The sequence below is a fragment of the Dendrobates tinctorius genome, unplaced genomic scaffold (genome assembly GCF_039654945.1).
Source record: "Dendrobates tinctorius isolate UK_male_01 unplaced genomic scaffold, ASM3965494v1 ptg000006l, whole genome shotgun sequence".
Classification (NCBI taxonomy): Eukaryota; Metazoa; Chordata; class Amphibia; order Anura; family Dendrobatidae; genus Dendrobates; species Dendrobates tinctorius.
In genome coordinates, this window is record NW_027361674.1 from 6,897,413 (window position 1) to 6,923,305 (window position 25,893).

Below are 25,893 nucleotides of genomic sequence, written 5' to 3' on the forward strand. Positions count from 1 at the left end.
GTTTGCTTCAAGTGAATCGTTTATTACAAGTGATAGGTGAACTGACAGGCAAAAATTAACGTTTCGGCCATTTTTTTTTTTTATTTTTTTTAGTTTAAGCATAGGTGCTGGCTAAAGAGACTACTACTTCTCCCATTATCAGCACCTCCTATCACTGATCGTTTCGTAGTATGGTAAGCTTTTTACTGCGGGTCACACTCACATTTGACAGCGTGACCCCACAGCGCTCTGACCGAGGGTGACGATCTTGCCGGTCGTAGCGTTACCGCTGATCAGAACCGTCGCACCGGTGTTTCTTATACAGTGACACAGATGACAGCGTGGGAAACACCATAGGAAGTCCATAAAAACGCAAGCAAAAACACAGAAAATCTGAAAACATTTTTATACCTGCGTTTTTGCTGTGGATTTGACTGACTCAATTGAAGTCAATGGGTGAAAAACACTAAAAATCCACGCAAAGAATTGACATGCTGCAGAACAAAAAAAAAAAGACTGCAAATGCTCAAAGGAAAATTAGTAATCATGTGCACAGCACTCCAGTATTCTCATTGAATTAACTGACATAAGGATTCACTACCATTTTTGGCCCATTGCCGCACGGGAAAATCGACCACGAGTGCGCACCAAAAGTGCACCGTGTGCACACAGCCTGCCTAACATGAAGTATTTCTCCTAGAAAATTACACATGATTTGTTATACATGTTTACTTCCTTTAACCAACCAGAAAACAAATGCTATAATGTCACCATATCAAGTAAACAGGAATACTCAGGATAATTACATCAAAAACCACAAAAAAAAAAAAGTGCAAAGACCTGTATAGAATATCAAAAAATGCCAAATTTTATTATTACATCATAAAAAATATTTAGGACAACACATTGTTCAAAAATGACACATTGTTCAGAAATTAAAAAGGACATGAACAGTGACAACGCGGTATAAATAGTTCATATAGAGACAGGGTATAGAAAAATCCAAGTTAGATTGTCTATAAATATTGCACAAAATTTTGTCCCGGTGCATACATGGCCACTTAAAATAGGAGACTAACCTATATAAATTTGTGCATTACTGGTAATCACCTATAAAAAGAGTTATAAGCTCCAAATTATTAAGGTACCATACTATGATCACAAAGAAGACTTCTTACCCAATAAGTCCAGATATACCACACGTGATTACCAATAATGCACAAATTTATATAGGTTCGTCTCCTATTTTAAGTGGCCATATATGCACCGGGCCAAAATTTTGTGCAATATTTATAGACAATCTAACTTGGATTTTTCTATACCCTGGCTCTATATGAACTATTTATACCACATTGTCACTGTTCTTGTCCTTTTTCATTTTAATTTCTGAACAATGTGTCATTTTTGAACAATGTGTTATCCTAAATATTTTTTATGATGTAATATTAATAAAATTTGGCATTTTTTGATAATCTATACAGGTCTTTGTACTCTTTTGTGGTTTTTGATGTTTACTTCCTTTGTGTGTATTGAAACACAAAAAAAAAATTAAAAATAACAGGCAAATTGGACATAATTTCACACAAAAACCCCAAAATGGGTCAGACAAAAAAGTGTTTGCACCCTCAATTTAATATCTGGTTGCACTCCCTTTGGAAAAAATAACTAGAACCAATCACTTCTTAGAACCATCAACCAGCTTTTTACACTTCTTAGCTGGAATTTTGGAGCACTCTTCTTTTGCAAACTGCTCAAGGTCTCTCATATTTGAAGGCGCCTTCTCCCAACAGCAACTTTAAGATCTCTCCACAGGTGTTCAAAGGGACTTAGATCCGGATTAATTGCTGGCCACTTCAGAACTCTCCAGTTCTTTGTTTCTAGGTGCTTCTTGAAGAATGTCTGGGGTCATTGTTCTGCTATAAGACCCATGACCTAGGATACAAATCCAGCTTTCTGACACTGGGCACTACATTGCGACCCAAAATCCTCCAGTACTCTTCAGATTTCCTGATGCCTTTCTCAAGACACCCAGTGCCAGAGGCAGCAAAACAATCCCAAAATATCTTTGACTAGCTACTGTGTTCTTTTCTTTGTAGGCCTCATTCCATTTTCGGTAAACAGTAGAATGATGTGCATTACCAAAAAGCTCTATCTTGGCCTCATGTGTCCACAAGACACTTTCCCAGAAGGATTTTGGCTTACTCAAGTACATTTTGGCAAACTGTAGTCTAGCTGTTTATGTCTGTGTCAGCAGTGGGGGTCCTCCTGGGTCTCCTGCTGTTTCATTTCATTAAAATGTCAACCTATAGTCCAGGCTGACACTGATGCACCTTGAGCCAGGACAGCTTGAATATTTTTTGGAATTTGATTGGGGCTGATTATCCACCATCCGGACTATCCTGCATTGCAATCTTTCAGCAATTTTTCTTTGCCGTCTACGTCCAGGAAGATTAGCTACAGTCCCATGAAAACTAACCTGTCCACTTATTTTAAAAAAATGCAGGTCGACTTCCACTATTAATTCCTTACAGCCTTTAAGTAGTCTCATGTTCTGGAATGTAAGAATTGCACCTTTGTGCATAGTTTTACAAAATCCTTGAGATAAGTCACCAGGCAACCATGTCAGGCGGTACCCTTTCTCCAGTTTTCATGGTCGCAGATTTGGCAGAAATAATGATCCTTGTTGCCAGCAAATGAGCCCCTTTTTTTTTTTAACAAAAAATATTCTAAAACTTGCAATCAGAAACAAGGCTCATTAATTTCCCCCATACCCAACCCTCAAAAAGGAAAAATTAATTATATGAACAGCTATGATTAGTTTCTGCAGGCATGGACAGCTCCTCAGACTGTCTCCACCCAGAACGTCTACAGTTTAAGTCCCTACGTGAATCTAATTAATCATTTCCCGTGACAACCAACCAAGACATGAACCTGGGTGATCAAAGTGTGAAATGGCTGCAAGCACAAGATTTTTTATTTTCGATATATACATTTTATTGATTTGCTTCAATAGAGAAGTCTGTGCTAAACTTAAGCAACGCGCCCAAACAACTTAATGTCCATCAAACTAGCAGGCACTATTTCACACTGCTGATCATATGGTCTCCCAGTGACATGTCTGGCAGCGGCTCTCTCTTAGAGAACGCATGAGCGCCCAGCCGATCTAGCATTCCTGTTTATGTTAGAGTTGACCGAGATGGCCATTGTTCAGCTGACAGCCATCTAATATGTATGGTGGACTTAAGGGGCCACATACACATTAGATGAAAGTTGACCAAACCTGAAGATGTTGGTGGAACTGATCAACCATCTAATGTTTTTTTAGTAGAAGAACAATTAAGGCCATTAAAATAATTATGCCATCTGGCTTCATTCTTCGCTTTGATTTTCCATAATTTCAGTAAAAACTCTGCCAATTTACTTTGATTTCATATGCATCACCGCAAAATAACAATAGGCAATTGCTTTGAGTGAACATGGTCTCTTAGGGGTTTCCGGCCTTCTAGCACCCACGTGCTGTTCATAATGTTTATGGACCCATTCACTTGAATGGGTGAGTTCAGGCCACATAACGCACCTCTATGATACATGGCTCCACTGGTTCGTGTGAAAAAGTAAACTAGTTAATAATCTAACAGACTAAAATAAGTGAATGTGAATAAGACTTAACTGCTTAGATGAGGTTGTTGCTTTTGACTGTGGCATCTAAGGAGGTTGATGTCACCTGTCTGTGTGTTCGAACCTTTGAATCTGTTTCGTGGTCGGCTTCTCTGTCCACTGAACCACAAGCAGATACACCTTTTCTCTGGATGTTTAGTTTCTGTTATCCTTGCTTCAGTCTTTTTAGGGCAACAGGTGTTTTCATTAACTCATTTGTCTTCCCTATCGCTTTTCAGCTGCTGGTATTTCCTGCTGGTGATATTCTCATTTGTATGTCCAGTCATACTGCTGTAGTTTAAGCCAGTCAGTGAAAGACCAGCTAGGGTTGATCTCTCTGCTGTTTATGTTCTTTACCCTGCAACTATCATCTGTTTCTTTTAAGGAAGTAGGCAGCATATTCTATTAGAGTTGAGCGAATTTGTTCAGGTTCCCTCTCATTCGGCGAGCTATAGCGCTTACCGAATAAGAGCTGCAGAGGAAATGCGGCTTCCTGGATCGCACCGGCCGATCAGCTGATTGGTTCCACAGCTGCATGTGTCGTGGCTGTGTGAGTCACAGCACATGCATGGAGAGCCCAACAAACAGGCTCTTCATGCATGTGTCGTAACTGTCCCACAGCTGCGACACATGCAGCTGCGGCACCGATCAGCTCATCGGCCGGCATGATCCAGGAAGCCGGGTTCCCTCTGCAGCTTATTCGATAAGCGCTATAGCTTGCCGAATAATAGGGTACCCGAACAAATTCGCTCAGCTCTATATTCTATAACAGTACGTACTTAATGCTTTATTTTGTGGTTTGTTTTACTCCATCTGGTATCTCTTTCATTTCTGCACACTTTCCCTTCTGTAGGTAATTTGCACTCTGCTCTGACCTTCGGTTCTTTCGGAGGAACATGAAGCACTTGACGGCTTTTCATGCAGCATAGGTCCGGGTTAGCCTAGTTTGTGGTAAGTGCAACTCAGCTCAGGAACCACCTAGGGACTATGGGGTCAGGAGGATCTCTAGTCCGTAGAGGAACCGGCAGGGTCAGTTTCAGTTTTTAGTGTATTACTTATTTTCCTGAGTGAGTTGCTGCACTATCATAACAGTTGAATAGATGAGTCTGGATTTTTCACCCATTTCCATCAAGGCAGCAGGGGGTATGATGTAACAAATAGCTGGCAAACACTGCAGCATGGCCCATCTTTGCCTCAAATGTATTCCATCTGGCTTTAATTAATTGGTTCCCAAGATATAGAAATACAACAAATTGCACTAAGGGGCCAAGGAGAGTTGTCGTTTGTCACCCTCTTACATATTCGAATATTCAGACATTTCCCAATATACAGGTTTCTGAAGCTATTATGAAGGTATCGCTACAGAAAGGTAGGAGGAAAATCCACATGATAGCCCACATGATTCCTTGCCAGCCTCATAAAAAGATTTTTAAGGGTGTGCCAAGGATTACCAAAGAATAAAATACTTCAAAACAACTCTCTGACAAGGAACTGAGCTGCAGTGCCAAACACAGACTACTGACCAGTGAGGCGCTGTTTCTGAAAGAAGACAGCCATGGGTTTTTTTTACGAATTCTTAAAAACCCTTTTTTTTCAGTATTATGGGGCTGATTATCTTAAACTTTCACTATGAGAATCTTTCTATATTTATTACTTTTAGCTAAAAGGAAATTGCCTGGAAAACTCCCTGACAATCTGTTATGAGACGCATGGGCCTAAGTCCGCCTGACATTTATGGTTTTACAGACGTGTTATCTGCTTTGACCATGTGTGAGTTTTCCTTGTATTTGATCCATGCAAAAGGAAACAGATAGTTTTCTTTGTTTTCTTTATGTCCTTTTCATTGAGAGGAAACAATATGGCCATGTCCCCTCATGGCCACATACAGCCAATGTGTAGCTGATAACGCAGCGCCTGTGGCCTACAGGCTTAAATACAACATATTATGCCTCATTTATCAACACTGTTTTTGTTGCCTGTAGCAACCAATTACAGTGAAGCTTTCATTTTCCATCAGTACTTAAAAAAATGAAAGCTGCTCCGTGATTGGTTGCTAGGGGCAAAAAAAAAAAAAAAAAAGATTTTTCTCTCTCAGACATTTCCCATAAATTTGCTTTTATGCTTTCATTATGTGTCTCTCTAGATATTACAACATTATAGTGTAGATACATGGGACGCTGGGGTAGCTATGGTACCCGGGCCTTGGTGTCTGAGGGGGCTCAAAAGGACCATCTGCTGCATAAGGAGACCTCTATATTTAAAATGGCTACTAGTAATTTTACAATGGGGCCCAGGAACTTTACATATCACCTCTGACATGACCTAACAGCACAGTGTATAATGTGTATGGGGTCTTAAGGGGCGCTACTTTATTAAAAAGAGAAAACACAAAAATTGAGCTTGCTTTGAGATGATACACATGCAGCATATAAATGCATGTTGACATTGGCCATAAAACATAAAACCTGCAAAAGACAAAGTGAGCAAAGACCCTGCTGTAACTAAATAAGTAAAAGCAAAAGTGCATCTAAATAATACAGAGTTTTTAGTAATACTGGTTTTGATCAAAAGTAGCATGAAAGCCATCCCACCACGACACGGTAACTCTGTTCGGGATAGTCCTACACTGTCTAATATTAAAAACCTTGCCTTGTGTCAAAGTTGACCTCAATGTGTGAACAAGGGCAGACGGCAGCAGCAGCACATGAAGGCATAATGTATGGAGCATCTTATGGGGGCATAATGTATGGAGCATCTTATGGGGGCAGCACATGGGAGCATAATCTATGGAGCATCTTATGGGTGCAGCATATAGGGGTATGATCTATGGAGCATCTTCTAGGGGCAGCATATTGGGGAATAATCTATGGAGCATCTTATGGGGGGCAGCATATAGGGGTATAATCTATGGAGCATCTTATAGGGGCAGCATATGGGGGAATAATCTATGGAGCATCTTATAGGGGCAGCAAATGGGGGAATAATCTATGGAGCATCTTATAGGGGCAGCAAATGGGGGAATAATCTATGGAGCATCTTATAGGGGCAGCATACGGGGGAATAATCTATGGAGCATCTTATGGGGGCAGCATACGGGGGAATAATCGATGGAGCATCTTATGGGGGCATCTTATGGGGGCAGCATACGGGGGAATAATCTATGGAGCATCATATGGAGGCAGCATATGGGGGAATAAACTATGGAGCATCTTATGGGGCAGCATATGGGGCCTATTCTATGGAGCATCTTATGGGGCCATAACCTTTATGGAGCAGCATATGGGGCATATTATTCTAGGGAGCATCTTATGGGGCCATTATTAACCTTTGTACAGCATTATATGGGGTGTATTTTGTATGGAGCATCTTATGGGGCATTATATGGGGCTCCTGATTCAATATGGATATTCAAAAACATTTAAGCAGGGTTTTTGCTCATTTTGTCTTTTGCAGGTTTTATTAAAAAGAGGTTGTTCAGGTAGTTCCTTTAAGACCACATACACATTACACAAAAGTCAAAATCAGCAGCATAGGCCAACCATGGCAAATACCCCTCACTGATATAGATGACAATTGGTGCTTTTAAAAGTCTGTGGAGGAATGACAAGCTAGAGGCCGACAAACATTCTGATACAAGTTCTCCATAGAACATAATGAGCACAACTGATCAAAGGGAAACCACACTACAGCTCTGCCTCAGCCTAAATGTAAAAGATGTTTCCCCCAAAACCTCAAGTCAATAAAATAGGAGAACTTGCTGATCTGTAAGGTTTCAACTGTTGAGTCTCGCGGGAATCCTCAAAACAGGGCCCAAATCCTTGAATGTTAAATGGAACAGAAACCATGTATGTGCACCTTGACTTAAGACAGGGCTTTATAGAAAACCTTTCTTGGGGCCCCGTTATAAGGATTGCTGATGGTCCCAGCATTCGGACCCCCAGAGATCAGCAAGTTATCTCCCATCTTATGGATAGGAGATATTTGCGTTTTCCCAAAGGCAAACATTGAGATCAAGTGAGCACTGAACTTAGAGGACTAGTCATGTCCACATATTGAGGACAGCAAACAAATATGGTCTTATGAAGTTAGCCTTAGAGCTCATTCAGACCTCAGGTTTTCATGTAGGAATTCTGTCATTGTTTTTCATGGATATAACAGGTACCTATGGTAGTCTGAGGCTGTTCAGATACCTGAATATTTTGCAGACCAATAGGTGTACTGAAAAATCACAGTGATATGTCCAATTTTCTTCATGGACCCATAGACTTGCATGGCCAGGATTGATTCAGACTCGGCTCAAATTTGGACATCACTAGGATGCCATTATGGATTCTTGATAGAAGAAGGTTGAAAATCCTCAATCATTTCTTGTTTTGCATATGAGAAAAATGTATGAATCTCTGATGGTGAAAACTGACACACTGACCAAACTGGCGAAAATCGGATCAGAAATCAATGATGAAACTCAGACCATTTTTTGTGTACAAGAACAATCGCTGACGTCTGAATGAGGCCTTACACTGGGTAGGGTTCTCCCTTAAATATACATAACGATTTAACCGAAAGAAATTTCACTTTTTTCCCGGAGATGAAATCTGCAGAACTGTCTGTAGCAACATGTATCTATCACTGCTGACAAGTTCTCCATGAGATTGTACTGGCAGAAACAGAAGAAATCTAATTAAAGTAGAGCAGCAGATGCAAGCTGTAATTTAATGTACTCTTCAAGATTCAGCCTGTTTTATGGGCATGTGTGATGTACTAGAAGCTGGAAAATGATTTCCAAATAAAAAAAAATGTGCCTACAACAGCAGAGCAGTATGCAGAGGACCCATTCCGTAGCCCAAGGCCACATTCACACATCCATGTGTCACCGTCCATTATTCATGGACCCAGCTGAGAGTCTCCCAACCCAAATTCAACATCATAGGCATATATAGTCGATAGAAAAAGTCTTCACACCCCTGTTGAAATGAAAAGGTTTATGCCATGTAAGAAAAAAAAAAACATACCAAGAAGAATTTCAGACCTTTTCCCACCTTTAAATGTCACCTATAATTTGTCCAACTCATTTGAAAAATAAACTGAAATCTTATTGGGTAGAAAAAGTAAAAAAAAAAAAACAATAAAAATGTTGTTGCATTAATATACACACCTTTAAACTAATACTTTTAAGTCCTCTTTAAATTTATGACAATGTTCAGTCTTTTAGGGAAGCTATCAGCACATCACATCTAGAAATAGCAATGTTTGCCCACTCTTCCTTGCAAAAGCACTCTAAAGGCCCCGTAACACATAGTGATCTCGCTAGCGAGATTGCTGCCGAGTCATAATTTTTGAGACACAACAGCGATCTCACCAGCGAGATCGCTGTGTGTGACAGTGATCGGCCCCCCTGCCGGTATCGCTGATCGCTGCAGGAAAGGCCAGGATTTTTTTTTCGTCGCTGGTCTCCCGCTGGCCACCACGCATCACTGTGTGTGTGATAGGCAGGAGACCAGCGATCTGCTGGTAACTAATGTACACATCGGGTATCCAAGGGACGTGCGTCCCTTAGATACCCGATGTGTACGTCAGTTACCAGCTTCCTGCATCAGCGCGCTGGTTCGACAGCTCACCAGCAATCACATAGCGATTCACCAGCGATTCTGACACATTGATATCGTTGTCAGGATCGCTGGTGAGTCGCTATGTGTGACTCCAGCCTAAACCTATCACAGGGTATCTCATGTGTATAGTGCCCTCTTTAGGTGAACCCACAGATTTTCAGTTGGATTCAAGTCTGGGCCACTCCAAAACTTTGATCTTTGGGCAAAGCCATCCTTTTGTTAGTTTAGAGGTCACTTAGGATCGTAGTCATAGTACAAGTATAAGGTGAAACTCCTCTTTACCTTCAGCTTTTTAGCAGAGGCTTGAGGGTTTTGTTACAAAATTGACTGATATTTGAAACTGTTCATAATTCCTTCCATATTGACTAAAGCCCCAGTTCCAGCTGCTAAAAAGCAGCCTCAAAGTGTAATGCTGCCTCAACTATGCTTTATTGTGGGTGTGGTGTTCTTTTGATGATGATCAGCATTGGTTTTGCATCAAAAATACTGTATACTGTTTGGAATTATGGCCAATAAAATCAGTCTTTGTCTCATCAGACTTATCACATTTTCCCCACATACTTTTGGCAGAACTGATGAATATTTTGGCGAAACAAAGCAGGGCTTGGATGTTTTTCTTTGTAAGAAAAGGCTTCCATCTTGCCACCCTATCTGACAGACCGGACATATGAAGACTACAGGATATTGTTGTCACATGCAGTACACAACCAGTACTTGCCAGAAATTCCTGCTGCTCTTTTCAGGCTGAGTGCACACGTACTTTTTTGCCCTGCAGATTTTTCCGCGCAGAATTGAAGAAATCCGCAGGTCAAATGACCTGCATTTTTCCTGCGGATTTCTTCCATTTTTAATGCGGTTTTTCTTGCGATTTTTGTGCAGTTTTCCACTGCGGTTTTCCCCCTGCAGATTTGGAGACAGGGGAGGTGGAAAACCGCACAAAAGAAGTAACATGCTGCGGATTTTGTACCGCAGGAAAACCACGCGGAAAAATCAGCAGCGTCTGCACAGCGGGTTTTTTTTTCATTGCAGCGTTTCTGCGCGGTAAAATCCGCTGCGGATCCGCAGTAATTCTGCATCGTGCGCACACAGCCTCAATGTTGCTGTTGGCCACTTGGCAGCCTACCAGACTAATTTTTTTGGGGGGATGGATGTCCAAGTTTAAGTAATGTCAGTGTTCTGACAAATTTAAGCCACTTTTTGATGATTGTCTTTACAGTATTCCATGGTATGTCTAGTAGTGCCTTGAAAATATTTTTGCACCCTTCTCCTTACTGTTTATGTTCAGCAATGAGATCCATCTGCTGTGCTGTCAGCTGTTTACACACCATGACTTTTCCTGTAAAATGCAACTAAGAAAATGTCAAGAAAACAATACTAGGACCACTAACCCTTACAGAAGGTATAATCAGAATCCTTTTAAATGATGGCAGCCGTGCAATGACCACTATTTACCATGAATGTAAATGTGATTGGCTAATCCTAAGCACAACCTCATCCCCGATTATAAGACACTGCTCACACTTATACAACCACATTGTGATAGCTTTCTTATTTTCAGTTTCTCCTTCAAAATGATTTCAGTTTGTTTCTCAGAGGATTTATACAGATGATGGGCAACATTAAAAGGTTGAAAAAATGCTGAAATGGTTCTTGGTATGATTTCTTTTACATGACAAAAAACCTCATTTTAAACAGGGCTGTGTAGACTTTTATATCCAATGTATGAGACCACCAAGTTTGGGTCTGGAGACCCATGACCAGTTTATGCATCACAGTCTGAACACACGGCACAGATGGGAATCTGGACTAACGCTGGGTATTCTACAGTCTGAATACGCACCGACCCTGGTTCTCATCATCCTAACTTACAGCGTCATAGGCGTATGTGAGGCTGGTGAGTTCAGGTACAGTGACCATTGGCCTGTTTTCAGACAGTGCTGTCCATACACTTATGTCAGAGTTGTGAAACCAGTTTGTATCTGGGAAAAGCTGAACGCAACCAATATGGCTGCCCATGGGGACCATCACCGGTAGCCCTGGATTCAAATTTGTCTAATTATATAGCAATGCTGGATCTAGGAATACGTCATAACAAGCCAGATTTATCACTCTGGAGTCAGGGGAGTTGGGCGACCTCTACATTGGTATTGATCGTTTGCCAATATTAGTTTCCACCCAACTATCCCATAAACTAAGAAACATCTGTATACATTTCCCAACAATATGACAGCAATTCAATAATTTAATATAAATCTTGTCGTCCTACTTTACGTTCACCCAGAGCCATAACTTGAAGCTTCAGAGGCCCCAATGCAAAGTCTGCACCATGCGTCCTTCACCCTGCTATGTGTCATTTACAATACTAGTTTCTTATGGGCATCAGAGCCCCCTCAGATACCGCCGCAGTCCTTGTGCATTAGCCATCTCTGCACCCCCAACATTCAGCAGTAATAGGCTACCTGAGCTGTAATCATACTGACTCAGTGCACCTCCCTTGTCATAAAGGGCTCATTAAATGGTGTTTTCTATGAGCCAGTGATAGTGAACATGCAGGATGCCTGAGTGCAGATTGTGGGATTTCCAAGCTGCGTCTTCGTCCTTTCAATAAGGTGAGTTTACAGTGATGGATACAGGAAAGGTCTCACCTGAAACTACGGGTAGATGATCTTCATAGGAGAATCGTACGTGAGCCATAGGGCACCTATGCATTTTTGAAGAGCTGGTGTTCTGGAGAAAGTCTCACATAGACTTTAATTTTTCTCATACTAGTGCTCTCCGTAGTCTATGGGGTAGTTCATATGTCCAATTTGCATTTCCATGGACCGAGAGGTCTGCACAAAAGAAAGGAGACTTCTATGATAGCGATCCGAATGTCGGATCAAACTCGCCAACGTGGAGCGCTTTTTGCACAAGAGAAAAATCAAGACCGCCGAACGAGCCCAGACGTTTAGTACAGATCTTCCAGGACATTGTGCTCATCCGTAATCCACGGTGGATTATTATCCATGAGCTGCAGAGCTCAGGACTAATGTCAGTGAGTCTACCTGTGGGTTCATTAAATGTCTCCACCTGATTCTTCCCATCCAGAAGATCAGTTTTCTTCATCCATCACACACTAATCACTTGTGATCACACACTTGTGGCCTCCAGGGCTGTGATTTTAAGGCTATGTTCACACAGGAGCTTTATGAAGTTTTCAAGCACTGAGTTTTTCCAGCAGGAATGACTCCTTTTATAAGACTTTGCGTGTACACATCCTTAGGTGCTCAGCTCAGTTTTGTTTTTGAGGCGAAACGTTTCATTAACCACGAAGAAGAGTTCAGAAATCACAAATTTTTATTCGAGTGTTGGAGAATTTCTGCCCTGAAACCCAGTGGAAAAAAATCCTCAGTGTGAATACCCACTTAGGCTATATTCTCTCAGAACTTTTTTTTGAGGTGTTTAAGAATGACATGGTCTTTCAAGCTGGATTCGCTCGTTTTTTAAGAAATATCAAAAATCTCATGCACGTGCCTAGAATTTTTAATTGCGTTTTTTGAGCGCTTAGGTGTTTTTTAAATCCACAGCATGTTAATTCTTCAAGTGATTCCCATCTCCCCCATTCTAATAAATGAGGGAAAATCGAAAGTAAAAACGTGGCAAAAAAGGTGCGCATTTTAAACCACGCTTTTCCTGCCAACACTGTTTTGTTTTTTTTTGTGCAGAAAAAAAATTGCATGTGAACGCACCCTACTCTTTGCCCGACAGTCCATTCTCAATGATAAACTTTCAACTCTTTAGTAGGCTGAGGGTTGCCAAAAAAAAGTGGCAAGCATGCATACAAATCAGTACAAATGGGGGCAACATTGGAGACCCTGCAAATGGAGCATCAAGAAATTAAAAGGTAACCCCCATGATTACAATAAGGGTGGATTGGTCCCACCCTACCACAATTGCTGTGAATATGTTTAACATTGCAAGGATCGAAGAAGCTTTGGAATTGATTCTTCTTAAGCCATACTGGAAAAAAATGGATGGCACATGGATTCAAAACACTGATGGTACCGGAATTATAGAGACAGCGATGGGTGCCTAAAGGCTCATACTCGCATGCAAGAAATTCAGACGAGTCTCGCATGTCAATACCCGGCACTGCCGCCGGCACTCGGATTGGAGTGTTCAGCTGCATGTATTTCTATGCTGCTGAACGCTCCGATCCGAGTGCCGGCGGCAGTGTCGGGTATTGACGTGCGAGACTCGTCCGAGTTTCTCGCATGTGAGTATGAGCCCTAAGAGAGATCATACAGCAGAGTGGGGAGCCCATGCAGCTCAATATCAGGGAGCTGCACCCTTTTTTGCATATCAATAAATGAGAGAGCGGGGAACATGCACAGAACATACTGTAGCTCCACGCTTCCTGTGCGCCAGTTTCTTATACAGCTCAGATGAAGAAATAAATCTTTTCCTACTATTGTTGGTCAGCGCTGACTTCTGGCTGAGCTGGAAAGCGTCCAGTCACCAGTTTTTATGAGCACATTTACAGAGGATACTTTATTTTTGTAAGGCGCAGTCAGACAGCCCTATAACACGGACAACCATCACATTGCAATGTTCAGACTGGCCAGCGGCCCTCCCAGCCCAAGCGTGACAGTATGTATTACTATGCAGCTGTCACGCTCAGGTCAGGAGAGTCGCTGACCAGTCCGAGCATTGCGATGTGATGGTCATCCGTGTTATACGGCCGCCTGACTGCACCCCAGGCAATATTATTAGTGTGGTGACTACATTGTATCCATATATTTCTTTGTAGCTTGGATGTAAAACGCTAAACATAAGCCTACGGCCGGAGTCACACTAGAGAGAAATACGGACGAGTGCTTTGTGATATGCTATGTACTCGGACCAATGTTAATCTATGAGGCAGCTCCCATCATCCGTTTTTTTCTCGCCCGTATTATACGTATGGGTGAAATCACAGCATGCTGCGATTTGCACCGTATTACGCCCGAGACTCACCAATGCAAGTCTATGGGTGCGAAAAAAAAACAGATTACACACGGACCATGCGTGTGACTTGTGAGAAATACACACCAGTGTCCTTTAGAAAAGCCGGCAATTCAGTGCGCTATACTGTAAAATCACACATCACATTTTAAAATAGAATACATGTATACACATAGTATAGGTATATATATATATGTCATTGACCCACACATACTGTGTGTCTGTGTCTGTGTCTGTGTCTGTGTGTGTGTGTGTGTGTGTGTGTATATATATATATATATATATATATATAAAATATAAATTTTATAGAGATCTAGATAGCAGATTAGGTGAAAATGTGAAAGGTGAAAAATCATTCTTGGGGCCCACTATGTAGCTACATAGAAATAAATACAAGACCACCAATTGTTTGGTAAACCACACTAATATCGGGGTATAATATAAGGTAGTACACGTCTTAATTATGTAGCAGGGGTTGGGGTAGCCCCCTGGTAGAATATAATGTAGCCTCCCTAATGGAATATAATGCAGCCTCCCTCATAAGGTATAATGCAGCCCCCCATATAATATAATGTAGCACCCTCATATGGTATAATGCTGCCCGCCTCATATAGTATAATGTAGCCCACTCAAAGTATAATGCAACCCCCTCATATAGCAGCCCTCCATAGAATATACTGTAGCCACCTCATAGGGAATAATGCAGCCCCCAATATAGTATGTTGTAGCCCCCTGATAGAATATAGTGCAGCCCCCTCATAGGGTATAATGCAGTCCCCCTCCACCTTCATCATTGTTCTCCCAGTCCACCCCCATCATTGTCCTCTCCATCTTTGCTTTCTGCCCCGCCACCCCCATCACTGCTCTTTCCATCACCCACATCATTGCCAATCTCCAATACACACACACGCGCGCGCGCATGCAGACAGACATACATCTCCGAGGTACATCACATGCGGTATGTCCGCTCCTGCAGGCAATGTTAGCTTCAGCCTGTGGCGGCTAACACTGCTCACTATTAATATGAAATGGTATTCACTCCACTCCACGCCCATGCGGGAGTGGCAAAGTATGAATATTCATTTCTCTTTAGCAGTGGGGACAGGCTCCTGTCTCCAGCAGCTGCTCCGCTGGCACCAGGAAGACCCCATAACAGCTGGGGCTGAGCTGACTTAGGGGCCCCATAGCAGCTGGGTGTGCTGCTATTAGCGACACATCCTGGCTGGGGGCCCCCGGAGCAGTTGGGGCCCTAGGCAGCTGCTGGCCAGTATGCCAGCAGGTGTCAGTGCCTGGGCCCACCGGAGAATCCACCGGTTCTCTGGTGGGCCAGTCCGATCATGGCTGCGAAATACTTCCACAGAATAAACTGACAGGAGCTGCGGGTTTTAGATTAATTGCCACACTGCTGATATAAGTAAGTTTCACCCTTTTGCACATCATTGCAGCAGTACATACTGCTGGGGGTATTGCTTCCACTGCTGGTGGTCCAAAGTAAATATGTTCCTACGGAACATAGCTTTAGGGTTTGGTTCTCTTCCGCAACAGATGAAGTTAAAAAAAATGAAAAATTGCCGCAATTGATAGCTGGTTGTTGTAGATACTGTGCCTTGACTATTTCTCCATATACTAGTGGGTTCTCTTCAAGAAAAATGTACTTTAGAGGCCAAAGATGACAGGGAAAGGGTTTGGGTTAACTGTAAGAACAGTACATAAGTCTCATTGGTCTCCAATAGCTAACCACCTTAAGGTTAAGTTCACAAGTTGTGGATTTTCAACACAGATTTGCATGCTAAAAATTTGCAGAGTAATATAGCACCAGCTAAATAGATAAGTTCCCAACAAATCTCATCCACCCATTACGGATTTTTTTTTTGTTTTGCAGGTAAAGTACACTGCAGTCGGAGGGTTATACATTGGCAACACGTCAATTCTTTCTGCAGATTTAACTCTTTGCAGTTGGAAGGTTGAAATCTGCAGCAAATTATTCATTAAAATACGCACCCTGAAGGCTAAGTTCACACATTACATATTTGGTGCGGATTTGTTTGCAGAAATTCTGAGGTATAATGTATAGTAACAAATAATTCTTGCTGAAAATTTCTGTGCCGAAATTGCAGATTTTTTAAATTTTAAAGTATTTAATGACTTTACTTGATCCCCAGAAACTTCAGCTCATCTTGGGAGCTGCCAGTTTTTGTCTAGTCCTCCTTTTACCATCTAATATTGCTCATTTCTTTCTCCATCTGGTGCCAAGTTTGTTTCAAAGCAGTTTCAGTCCTCTGTGAAATATGACAGATGACTAATCCTGAACAGATTCTTTTTGTTTGCCGGAGCCATAAGGAAATGCAGCGATGCTTCCAAATTGTTGCCAGTCTTTTATACCTCTCTCTCACACATATTAGGGTAAGTGCACACGCTGCGGATTGCTCTGCGGAATTTTCCGCGCGGATTTGATGAAAACCGCAGGTAAATCCGGTTTAGGTAAAACGGTTTATCTGCAGTTTTTCTGCGGTTTAGCCTGCGGTTTGACACCTGCCATGGAGCAGGTGCTAAACCGCAGTGGAATCCGCACAAAGAATTGACATGCTGCGGATTTGAAACCGTGCGGAAAATTCCGCAGTGTCTGTGTGGGAGGAACGGTCCCCCCCGTCGAGTGTCCGGACCGGAACCAAAGGAGTTCAGGGATGGACCGTTGTGACAGACAGGAGAGCTAGGGGAGGAACCAGTATAAAGAGGGCGGGGAATTCCCCGGGCGATGAGTCAGCAGACCGGGACAGAGGCAGCTGGAGACGAAGGGAGCAACTGCAAGCGAGAGTAACTTACCAGGGCCAGGCAAGACGCTCACTGAGGGCCCCAGAGAGACTGCGCCAAAACGAACAGCTGAGACTCGTCGCCCCACTACAGCCCGCGGCCACTGCAGCCCCAGTCCAAGCCGCAGCCGCTGCCGCCTCTCCACAGCCCGTGGCTGCGGCCTACCCGCGGTCACTGCCGCCTCTCCTCAGCCCGCGGCCTGTCCCCCGCCACCCGCAGCCGCCCCACTCTCACCAGTGGCCGCGGCAAGTACAGTGTCGTTGGCGGCCACGACTGTCCCGCTCTGATCCGCAGCAGGGGCTGAGCCTCGGCTTGCCGCGGATTCCCCGCTGCAGCCGTTAGCTGCGCAGGTGGCCCGTCATTCGGCACCCGACATCACTGCCGCTTGCCCCAGTCCAAGGACTGCGGCCTATCTGTCCAAGGACTCCGCCGGGGCCCGTGGGGCTCCAGGGTCAACAGGGTGCCAGAGCGCGCGAAGATTCCGCCGACACCTCAGCAACTGGGCCCAGCAACTACTACGCCGAAGGACCATCATCCCGAACGGCGTGGGATGTCTGGACAGCTAAGTGACTCTATCATTACGGACCCGTAGTCTGCCATACCGCGGCCCTATAGTGACCGGCTATTGCCGGGAGTAGTCGTTTTCTAACGTTTTGTGTTTGCTTGTGTCGAGCCCCTGTGAGGGCAACCCGTGTTACCCCTTTTTGTTGATCAAGCCTTGACTGAGGAAAGTTCCCTCTAGTCATATAAACGTTATTCTAGTAAGCACCAAATTGTCTCGCGACTCGTCACTGCATCCTGCGTACCTGCAAACACCACATCTGCACTGCAGTTTTCACTTTACATAGGTTATAATGCTACTGTACACCGCAGCAAAAACTGCTGCGGATCCGCAGGACCAAAACCGCTGCGGATCCACAGCAGAATCTGCAGCGTGTGCACACACCGTTAGTGTTTTTCATGGCTGGAACTAGTACTCATCATAGTCTATGAAGCTGTTCACAAGTCCGTTTTTTTGGAAGACCTATTTTCCTATTGTCAGCAAAACGAAAAAATGAAGACCTGTCGAATTTGTGTATTGAAATCACTTACTTAAGTAAATAGGTCCGTGAAAAAAAAAACCGCACAGCACATACTGTACATGCATCACTGTGCCAACCAAGGGCTTTTTGATTTTAACTGTTTGCTGTGTAGGAGGACTTTCCTTTTTTTTTTTTTTTTTTTTTCTCGCTTGTGATAAAATCTGGATGGATGAAAATCTGGTCCGGCACACTGATGGGGTGTGGGGGGGGAGAGTTTTTTTCTTGAATGAAAAGAAGAAACTGAAGCATGAAGCTGGGTTTAATCTATACTTACTGATATTTTGGTTGAAATCGTTCTTTATTAAGTAGAAAATAAATGGGGTGTTTCATAAGGCCTCTGGAGTGGGGTGCAGAAAATTTTATTAAGAGGCCTAATTGGGTAATCCATGAGCCGTTAATTGAAATCTACACCCGGTATGATGTGGCATGGATTTCATTTTTCTAGTGTGGATTATAGTAAATTTGTTGGCCATGCTCCATTTTGCTAATTCCTATCCCATTTTTAGATGTGGGTAGGGAACAAGTCACCAAATGTGCGTAAAGAAAATACTTTGATTTAGTCGCACTTGTGATCCATACGGCTCCACATGATGGACCTCTATGCTGCCATAAGGAATAGTTTCATCAGGATATTCTCTCCAAAAAGCAATATTTGAGGTCGCATTTCAGCAGGAACCAATATAGGAATGTAGAATAACCTCATTGACTTGTATGGGTGCCATATCATGGCTTCTACAACTAGGAGGTGGTACAGAGCCACAATAAGACCATGCACATGAGCCCATGTATCTATAGGACAGTGTGGAGCTGACTTTCCATATCAGGCCCTGATCCAACTAAAGTGCCTCTCTATATGCCCGATTTGCCCTCATTGTTGCCCGATGACCCTTTCAGTGCTACCCATCCAACCAAAGTCAAAATGTGCTTAGATTTTGGGAATTGGGTATGAAAATCCAAGTTTATTTTTAACTGGCACATGTCAATATCTGAGCCTCGTGATGGTCCATTTTTCAGAACTTTATATTCTTTTTCTTTTTCTTTAGGAAAAGGTACCAAAAATGTCACTGAGCAAAAAGTGGGCCTCTCTGAAGGAGAAACTTTCACCTCAAGAGTCTGACCAGAGTGAAGCCAACTTAGAGAATGCCGATCCTGAGCTATGCATCCGCCTCTTGCAAATCCCATCGGTGGTGAACTATTCTGGCCTGAAGAAGAGACTCGAGAGCAGCGATGACAACTGGATGGTGCAGTTCTTGGAGCTCAGTGGCTTGGACCTTCTGCTGGAGGCCTTGGACAGGTTGTCAGGTCGAGGAGTTTCCAGGATTTCCGATGCTCTCCTGCAGCTCACTTGCATTAACTGTGTCCGGACATTAATGAATTCCCATAAGGGAATAGAGTACATTGTCAATAATGAAGGTTACGTTCGAAAACTGTCTCAAGGTGAGGATCAGCTCTTCAATTTAAAATTAATGTAGAATCACAAAATCGCTTATTGTTTTAATCACGTTTCCATGTGAAAAGTTTTTTTTTTTCACTTTTTTTTTTTAAATATCTATCTAAAGAAATCTTGTAACTTTCACAATGGCCACTAGACCGAATACTAGATTTATACTTCTTTTGCACACAGAGCTGAGCAGCAAAGGCACCACTCCATGGGTAGAAGGGGAAAGCGAACCCAGACCGTAACATTTTGGTTTGTACTTGTACAATGAAGCCTTTCTCAAATGTGTGCAAGCTGAAATGTTGCAATCTGGGTGAATAAAGACTCACACTGTTTTCAGCTTCTATGCTTGGAGTGCTGCCTCTAATCTTTTACTTTGTATACTTAAGGGATTTTCACGGAGGATTTTTGCACTCACTACTGTGGACTGTGCTGCTGCCTCTTTTGATGTCCTGTTTTGTACAGATAGCTTTTTAACAGTTTCATTATTCTGATAGTCATGATTACATTCACACATATCTACTGTATATAAAGTTGTAACCACAGGATCCACAATTTAGTATTGGTGACGTCACAGCTCACTTCTTCCCCTCCTGTACAATGACTGATAACACCTCTGTATATAGTGGATAACACAGAATCTGCCATTCACAGTAGGTGATATCACAGATCACCTCCTCCTGTACAATGACTGACAACAACTCTATATACAGTAGAAAACACAGGATCCATCATTCACAATAGGTGATGTCACAGCTCACCCCCTCCTGTACGATGACTGATAACACTTCTATATACAGTAAATAGCACAGGATCTGCCATTCACAAAAGGTAATATCACAGCTCCCCTCCTGTACAATGACTGAGCACACAAGTTTTTGGATGAGTTCATAAGAACAGCCTAAAATAATTTTTTGGTTTCAGATAACTCCTGCTTCCAAAGCTGCAGTTTTTGTTGTTGTTTTTTTTTAAACAAAACTGTACCTTACTCACCTTTTCTAGGTCCAGCGCTGAATCTCCACCTCTGTTCCCAGTGTAAGGTATTGTCTGCAGTGCTGAGGTCACCTCAGCAGGGCCACGGACAATCTATATGCTCAGCAGCCCTGAACGTCCCCTGCTATCAACCCATGCAGAGTCACATAGCTCTGTGATTGGCAGCAGCACAGCTGACATGATGTCAGCTCTGCAGACAATAACAGACATCAGGAGCAGCAGCGGTGACTCAGCACTGGACCTGGGGAGGGCGAGTAGGGTCCAGTTTGCTCTTTTCAAAATAAATTGCAGTTGGAGAGCAGGGATTTTTCAAAACCGAAAAACCCCACGAAGTTGCATTTACATTGTATTGTTGTTATCCATAAATATCCTAGGAAAGCTTTTTTCCTGATAATCATGCAGTGTGAATAGTCTGCCGATCTGATCACCCAAAGGTCAAGGAAAATGCTAATTTGGCAAAGTGATCTTTTGGTTTCCTTATAAAAAGAATATTGTTCTTGACAGCACCTCATCCTGTGCTGCCAAGAATAATAACCGTCTAAGCGCATATTAGTTTCCATTGCTGATCGCTCTGCGTGTCTGCCTGCCTTAATAGGCTACTAAATGACCACCGATTGGCTTCTTTCTATGTAGTCGGCAGCAGTCGTTCTTGGCTTCAGATCTTATAAAAAGTTATCAGGTCACCCAGACGTTGGCCGATGGATTGAATCTTTTTGTTCTCATGTGTCATTTCCAGCTCTTGACACATCCAACATGATGGTGAAGAAGCAAGTGTTTGAGCTGATTGCCGCCCTGTGCATCTACTCCCCGGAGGGCCATGCTTTGGCTTTGGATGCTCTTGAGCATTACAAGGTAACTTATATGTAAGCATTATAAGGAACTTCTCCAGCCATGTGAACCCCTTCTTTCCATCTGCCGCCATTTTCAGATGCAACATTGCAAATTTCCATTGAAATTCTCATTTCTTTACCCTTAATGACAACCGTGATTCTGCGGTTGTCAGATTGAAAGGGGTTGTATGGATACTTCGGGTTAGTATTTTACACTACCTCTCTATAGACTTTCCATGGAGAGGAGGTGGCAGTGAACATAGCCTGCTCCTTTCACATGGGGGACTGTTGACCCCTGTTCTCGTAATTGATGGGGGCGTCCCCAGCACTTAGTTATCGACATTCATATTGAGCATCCTGGGTCACGAATTTATAACCTAGGCTGAACAGTAAAAGAGAGGAAGGGTGATGTAATTCTGTTATACAAAGCAAAATAAGATTGTGTCATCTGATCAATCTGTTCCCTATAGCCGGTTTCACATGAGTTGGACTGGCTCACCGGAGAACAGAAGAATCCTCCGGTGGGCCCCTGTACAAGTGTGGGCCACCACTCTCTTATATTAGCAATACTTGGCACAATACACTTAAATGAATAAGATGGTGAATGTCTGTACTTAGTGATTCAACAATCTACCTAGTTCATTGTTAAGTATTGGCACCCCAGTCTGACATTAATGCGGACCTCGATGTCCAGACCAGACGCAAATCTGCCCCTATCTCCTACATGTCTATATATGAGGATGTTGAGTTCGGGTTCAGAGATTTACAGCCTGTCCGGATTGTTTCAGGGAATAGTCATTTAAGCAGATGTCTGTAATATTTCCATAGATTTCCCCTCTTGTATCTACAGTATTCATCCATTAGACATTACATAAACCCTACATCGGTCCCGATGTCCTTGTATAGTAATATGTCACTGAATATTTCTAGAGCGTTTTATTTCCATCCCTGACAAATTCTTCTTTTAGAAGTTAATGTCTGAACACAACGAAGAGAAGAGGCGGAAACAAAACATGAATAAATGAATTAGCAAAATGTTACATTACTGCTTGTTACACTGTAGATGAGGGCCTGGGATTTCTCAGCACATCCTAATTAGATACAACATGTGTTTTTGATTCTTGCATTGATCTTGTTGCACAATGTATCCACCAGATGAGAGGAGCTGTGAGGAATGTGCAGAATTGTGTCCCCAGCATTTCCTTCTGAGGCCCCCCCCCATGCTGATACCTTCTCGACCACACTGCAAATTATATATAATTTAAAAAGGTAAAGGGGGTTGTCTCCCAAACAAACTGCATATTAATTAATAGATCTTGGAATAATAATACGTTCCACAATTGTTAAAAAAAAGTTCCTGTGCGGAGATAATCTTTTAAATATGCCTTCTTTATGTAAAGTGTAATGACTGTGTCCAACCATGTAGAGCTGCTCCAGTTCATGGTCAGCACATACAACAGCTCCTGGCCAAGGAGAAAAGCATAAGCGATAAACAGACTAAACAACAGTGTTCTTACAGCTGCTGCTTTTTGAGGTAGCATATTTCACTGCCTGCTTTATCACAAGAGTAAGTATTTTTGCTACATCTCCAGCCCTCTGAGCTCATTATAAATACAGTCAGTGATACAGGAGCTCTGGTGGCCGCTGAGTTCATATGTCACTGACTTGAATCATGATGAGCTTAGAGGGCAGAAGTACTTCTGTGATAAAACAGGCAGGCAAATGTGTTACCTCAGAAAGCAGCAGCTATGAGCCTTTTGCCATGTCACCTGTATACTCACTTATCATAAGAGACTGGCCAGGAGCTGTGGTACTTGCCGACCATGAACTGGAGTAGCTCTGCATGTCGAGAGACAGCCACTACATAGTGCACAGCAGAGACATATTTATTTACTTTACTCACTTACATAGTGTCATTAATTCCACCGCGCTTTACACACATTATTGCCACTGTCTCCTTTGGGGATCACAATCTAATTTCCCTATCAGTATGTTTTTGGAGTGTGGGAGGAAACTGGAGAACCCAGAGTTCTCCAAACATAGGGAGGACATACAAACTCCTTGCAGTTGTTGTCCTGGGTGGAACCAGAACCCAGGACCTCGGCGTAGAAAGGCTGCAGTGCTAAACACTGAGCCACCATGCTACCCGATAAGATTTATCTCAGCACAGGAACATATTTTTTTAACACATCCAATTGTGGAATTTAGTATTATTCCAAGATCTATTAATTAATTTGTAAAATTTATGATTTTATATAACTTTATAATAAAGTGGTTGTCTTATTGAGATTTCTGTACTTCAGAGGAATGATTGTTAGGGGTTTCTCCTTCTTTCACTGATTAGACCCCATTTCCCAGTGTCAGCTATGATAATCTGCCCCTGAGCAAAAGGACCCTGTTTGCAATCCTGCATAACCTCGTGATCAGACTGGCCCACAGAAATTTCTCTGAAGCCAGCGGTCAATCCCCCACCTGGCTTTGGAGTACTCTGCATACCTTGAATACTCAGTTAATGTGTCAGCTACTCTATCTAATAAAACAAAATATACAACAAAAGTGGGCATAGAATAAAGCTTCATGGTAAAATGGGCCACTCAACTGTTGCACCCTGTTTTGTGCCATCTATTTGCCATCCATATTTCACCCTTCCTCCCAAGTCAACAAGTCTTTGCAGCACCAATATATCCTTAGGACCCCACTGACCCAGCACATGGCACAGAGTGCACCTAGGGCAAACAACAGGCTACTATTACATGCGGAGCCATATGTGCAGTAGGTATTTTCTTTACAATAGATGGTCTACGCCATTCAATGCCTACATTGTGGTAAATTTTGGAGCCTTTCATCCTTTCATAACTCCGGACCAGTGGTGAAACAGAGCTGGCAGCATTATTGCAGAGTTAACTCAGCGACACAGCAGAGCAATGTTTGCCAGGGAGTTCAGTGCAGAGCTAGCAGCAGTACAGCAGGGCTAAATTGGTGATATAGGGTAGAGCTGAGTTTGTCAGTGAGTCCCATGCAGAGTTGGCAGCAGTACAACAGCAAAGCAAGATAACAGAGCTGAGTTTGTCAGGGAGTTCATTGCAAATCTGGCAGTGGAACTGCAGGCTTCACTCAACAAATTAGCAGAACTGAGTTTGTCACAAGTCCAAAGCAGAAATGATGAGCAGTATAGGAGGGTACCCAGATGCAGTGATCCAGCGAAGCTGGGTTTGTAAAGGGGATCCAGGAACAGAGAAGCAGCCCACATTAGTGGTATGGACACCAAGTACCTGAATAGTCAGGCCACAATCCATCACATGAATAAGCTTTTAAGGCACTGAGGAATAGAGCGTCCAGGCAGCAGGAGGAGGCTAATTTTTCACTTAAATTGAGCTCAACTGCAATACCAGATACAACCAGTGGACAGATGCAGCACTGTTTGTAGAAGAAATCAGTCGTATATTTTTATATTTTTATTTATAAAACCTTTTTAATAAGATTGGGAATGGGTCTGGAGAACCTGATGGAACACAATGAATGCATCCATTCCTTTCAGCTAGGTTCTTCACAGGCCTCTTCAGAAAAATGAATCTCAACCCTAGAATTAATTCTGGAATTTCTTCTGTAATTAATCAGCTTCTTGCATTAATAAGGCCGCTCTGGTCAATTGTGATATGATATTACAGTCACAACATGCAATGTCTGACCCTCTAATCCCTCGGCGCTCAGCTCTGCTAAGTGACGGTTTCACGTTCCTACATTACAAGGGCGCTGTAATTAGTCCGGATAAAATGTGTGCTTTTTTTATTAATTAGGGAAATGCCACTCCACCAGACCAGATTTGGTTTTTTTCTGGATAATTTTTGTGACATTTACAGAGTACAAAGTATTTGTGACGATCGTTCCCGCATGCTTTTATGGGTAGAAATAAAACGAATGAGTAGAAGTTATATAAGAGCTGATTAATGAAGAGTTTAAGAGATATAATTAGATAGTGAAGGGAGACTGTCGGCTTTGTAGCGTTTACATCATTAGTGACAGATCAGTCCCTACTGTTGTCTCATAAGGCGCTACATGGCGCTACATATCCCAACTGTGCTCCCATAAGGCTGAAACCAGACTTTATGGTTCACACCGGGCGCCATGATGCCACTACATATCCTTACTGTTATCTCATAAGGCTGAAACCAGACTTTATGGTTCACACCGGGCGCCATGATGCCGCTACATATCCTTACTGTTATCTCATAAGGCTGAAACCAGACTTTATGGTTCACGCCTGGCACCATGATGCCGCTACATATCCCCACTGTGCTCCCATAAGGCCAGAACCAGACTTTATGGTTCACGCCTGGCACCATGATGCTGCTACATGGCTCTACAGTTGTGGCCAAAAGTATTGACACCCCTGCAATTCTGTCAGATAATACTCAGTTTCTTCCTGAAAATGATTGCAAACACAAATTCTTTGTTATTATTATCTTCATTTATTTTGTCTTAAATGAAAAAACACAAAAAGAATTGTCCTA

At 42.7% G+C, this 25,893-nt stretch overlaps 1 protein-coding gene and 1 long non-coding RNA gene across 5 annotated transcripts in view; one reads left to right on the top strand and one right to left on the bottom strand.

The window, feature by feature from the left end:
- LOC141085178 (uncharacterized) overlaps window positions 1-13,228 on the bottom strand; it is a 131,676-nt gene extending 118,448 nt beyond the window's left edge. The window contains exon 1 of the long non-coding RNA XR_012231225.1: window positions 11,891-13,228. This is a non-coding gene — a long non-coding RNA (uncharacterized lncRNA). The remainder of the gene's footprint in view (window positions 1-11,890) is intronic.
- The window catches only part of INF2 (inverted formin 2), a 100,011-nt gene that overhangs the window by 11,283 nt on the left and 62,835 nt on the right, over window positions 1-25,893 (top strand). For 3 of the 4 annotated variants that reach the window (XM_073570315.1, XM_073570333.1, XM_073570324.1), the window contains exons 2-3: window positions 19,165-19,558; window positions 21,289-21,404. In XM_073570315.1, coding sequence (XP_073426416.1) covers window positions 19,165-19,558; window positions 21,289-21,404 — 510 coding nt within the window. Of the gene's footprint in view, window positions 1-11,632; window positions 11,855-19,164; window positions 19,559-21,288; window positions 21,405-25,893 lie in introns of those variants that run through there. The other variant, XM_073570342.1, reaches the window with a different exon arrangement.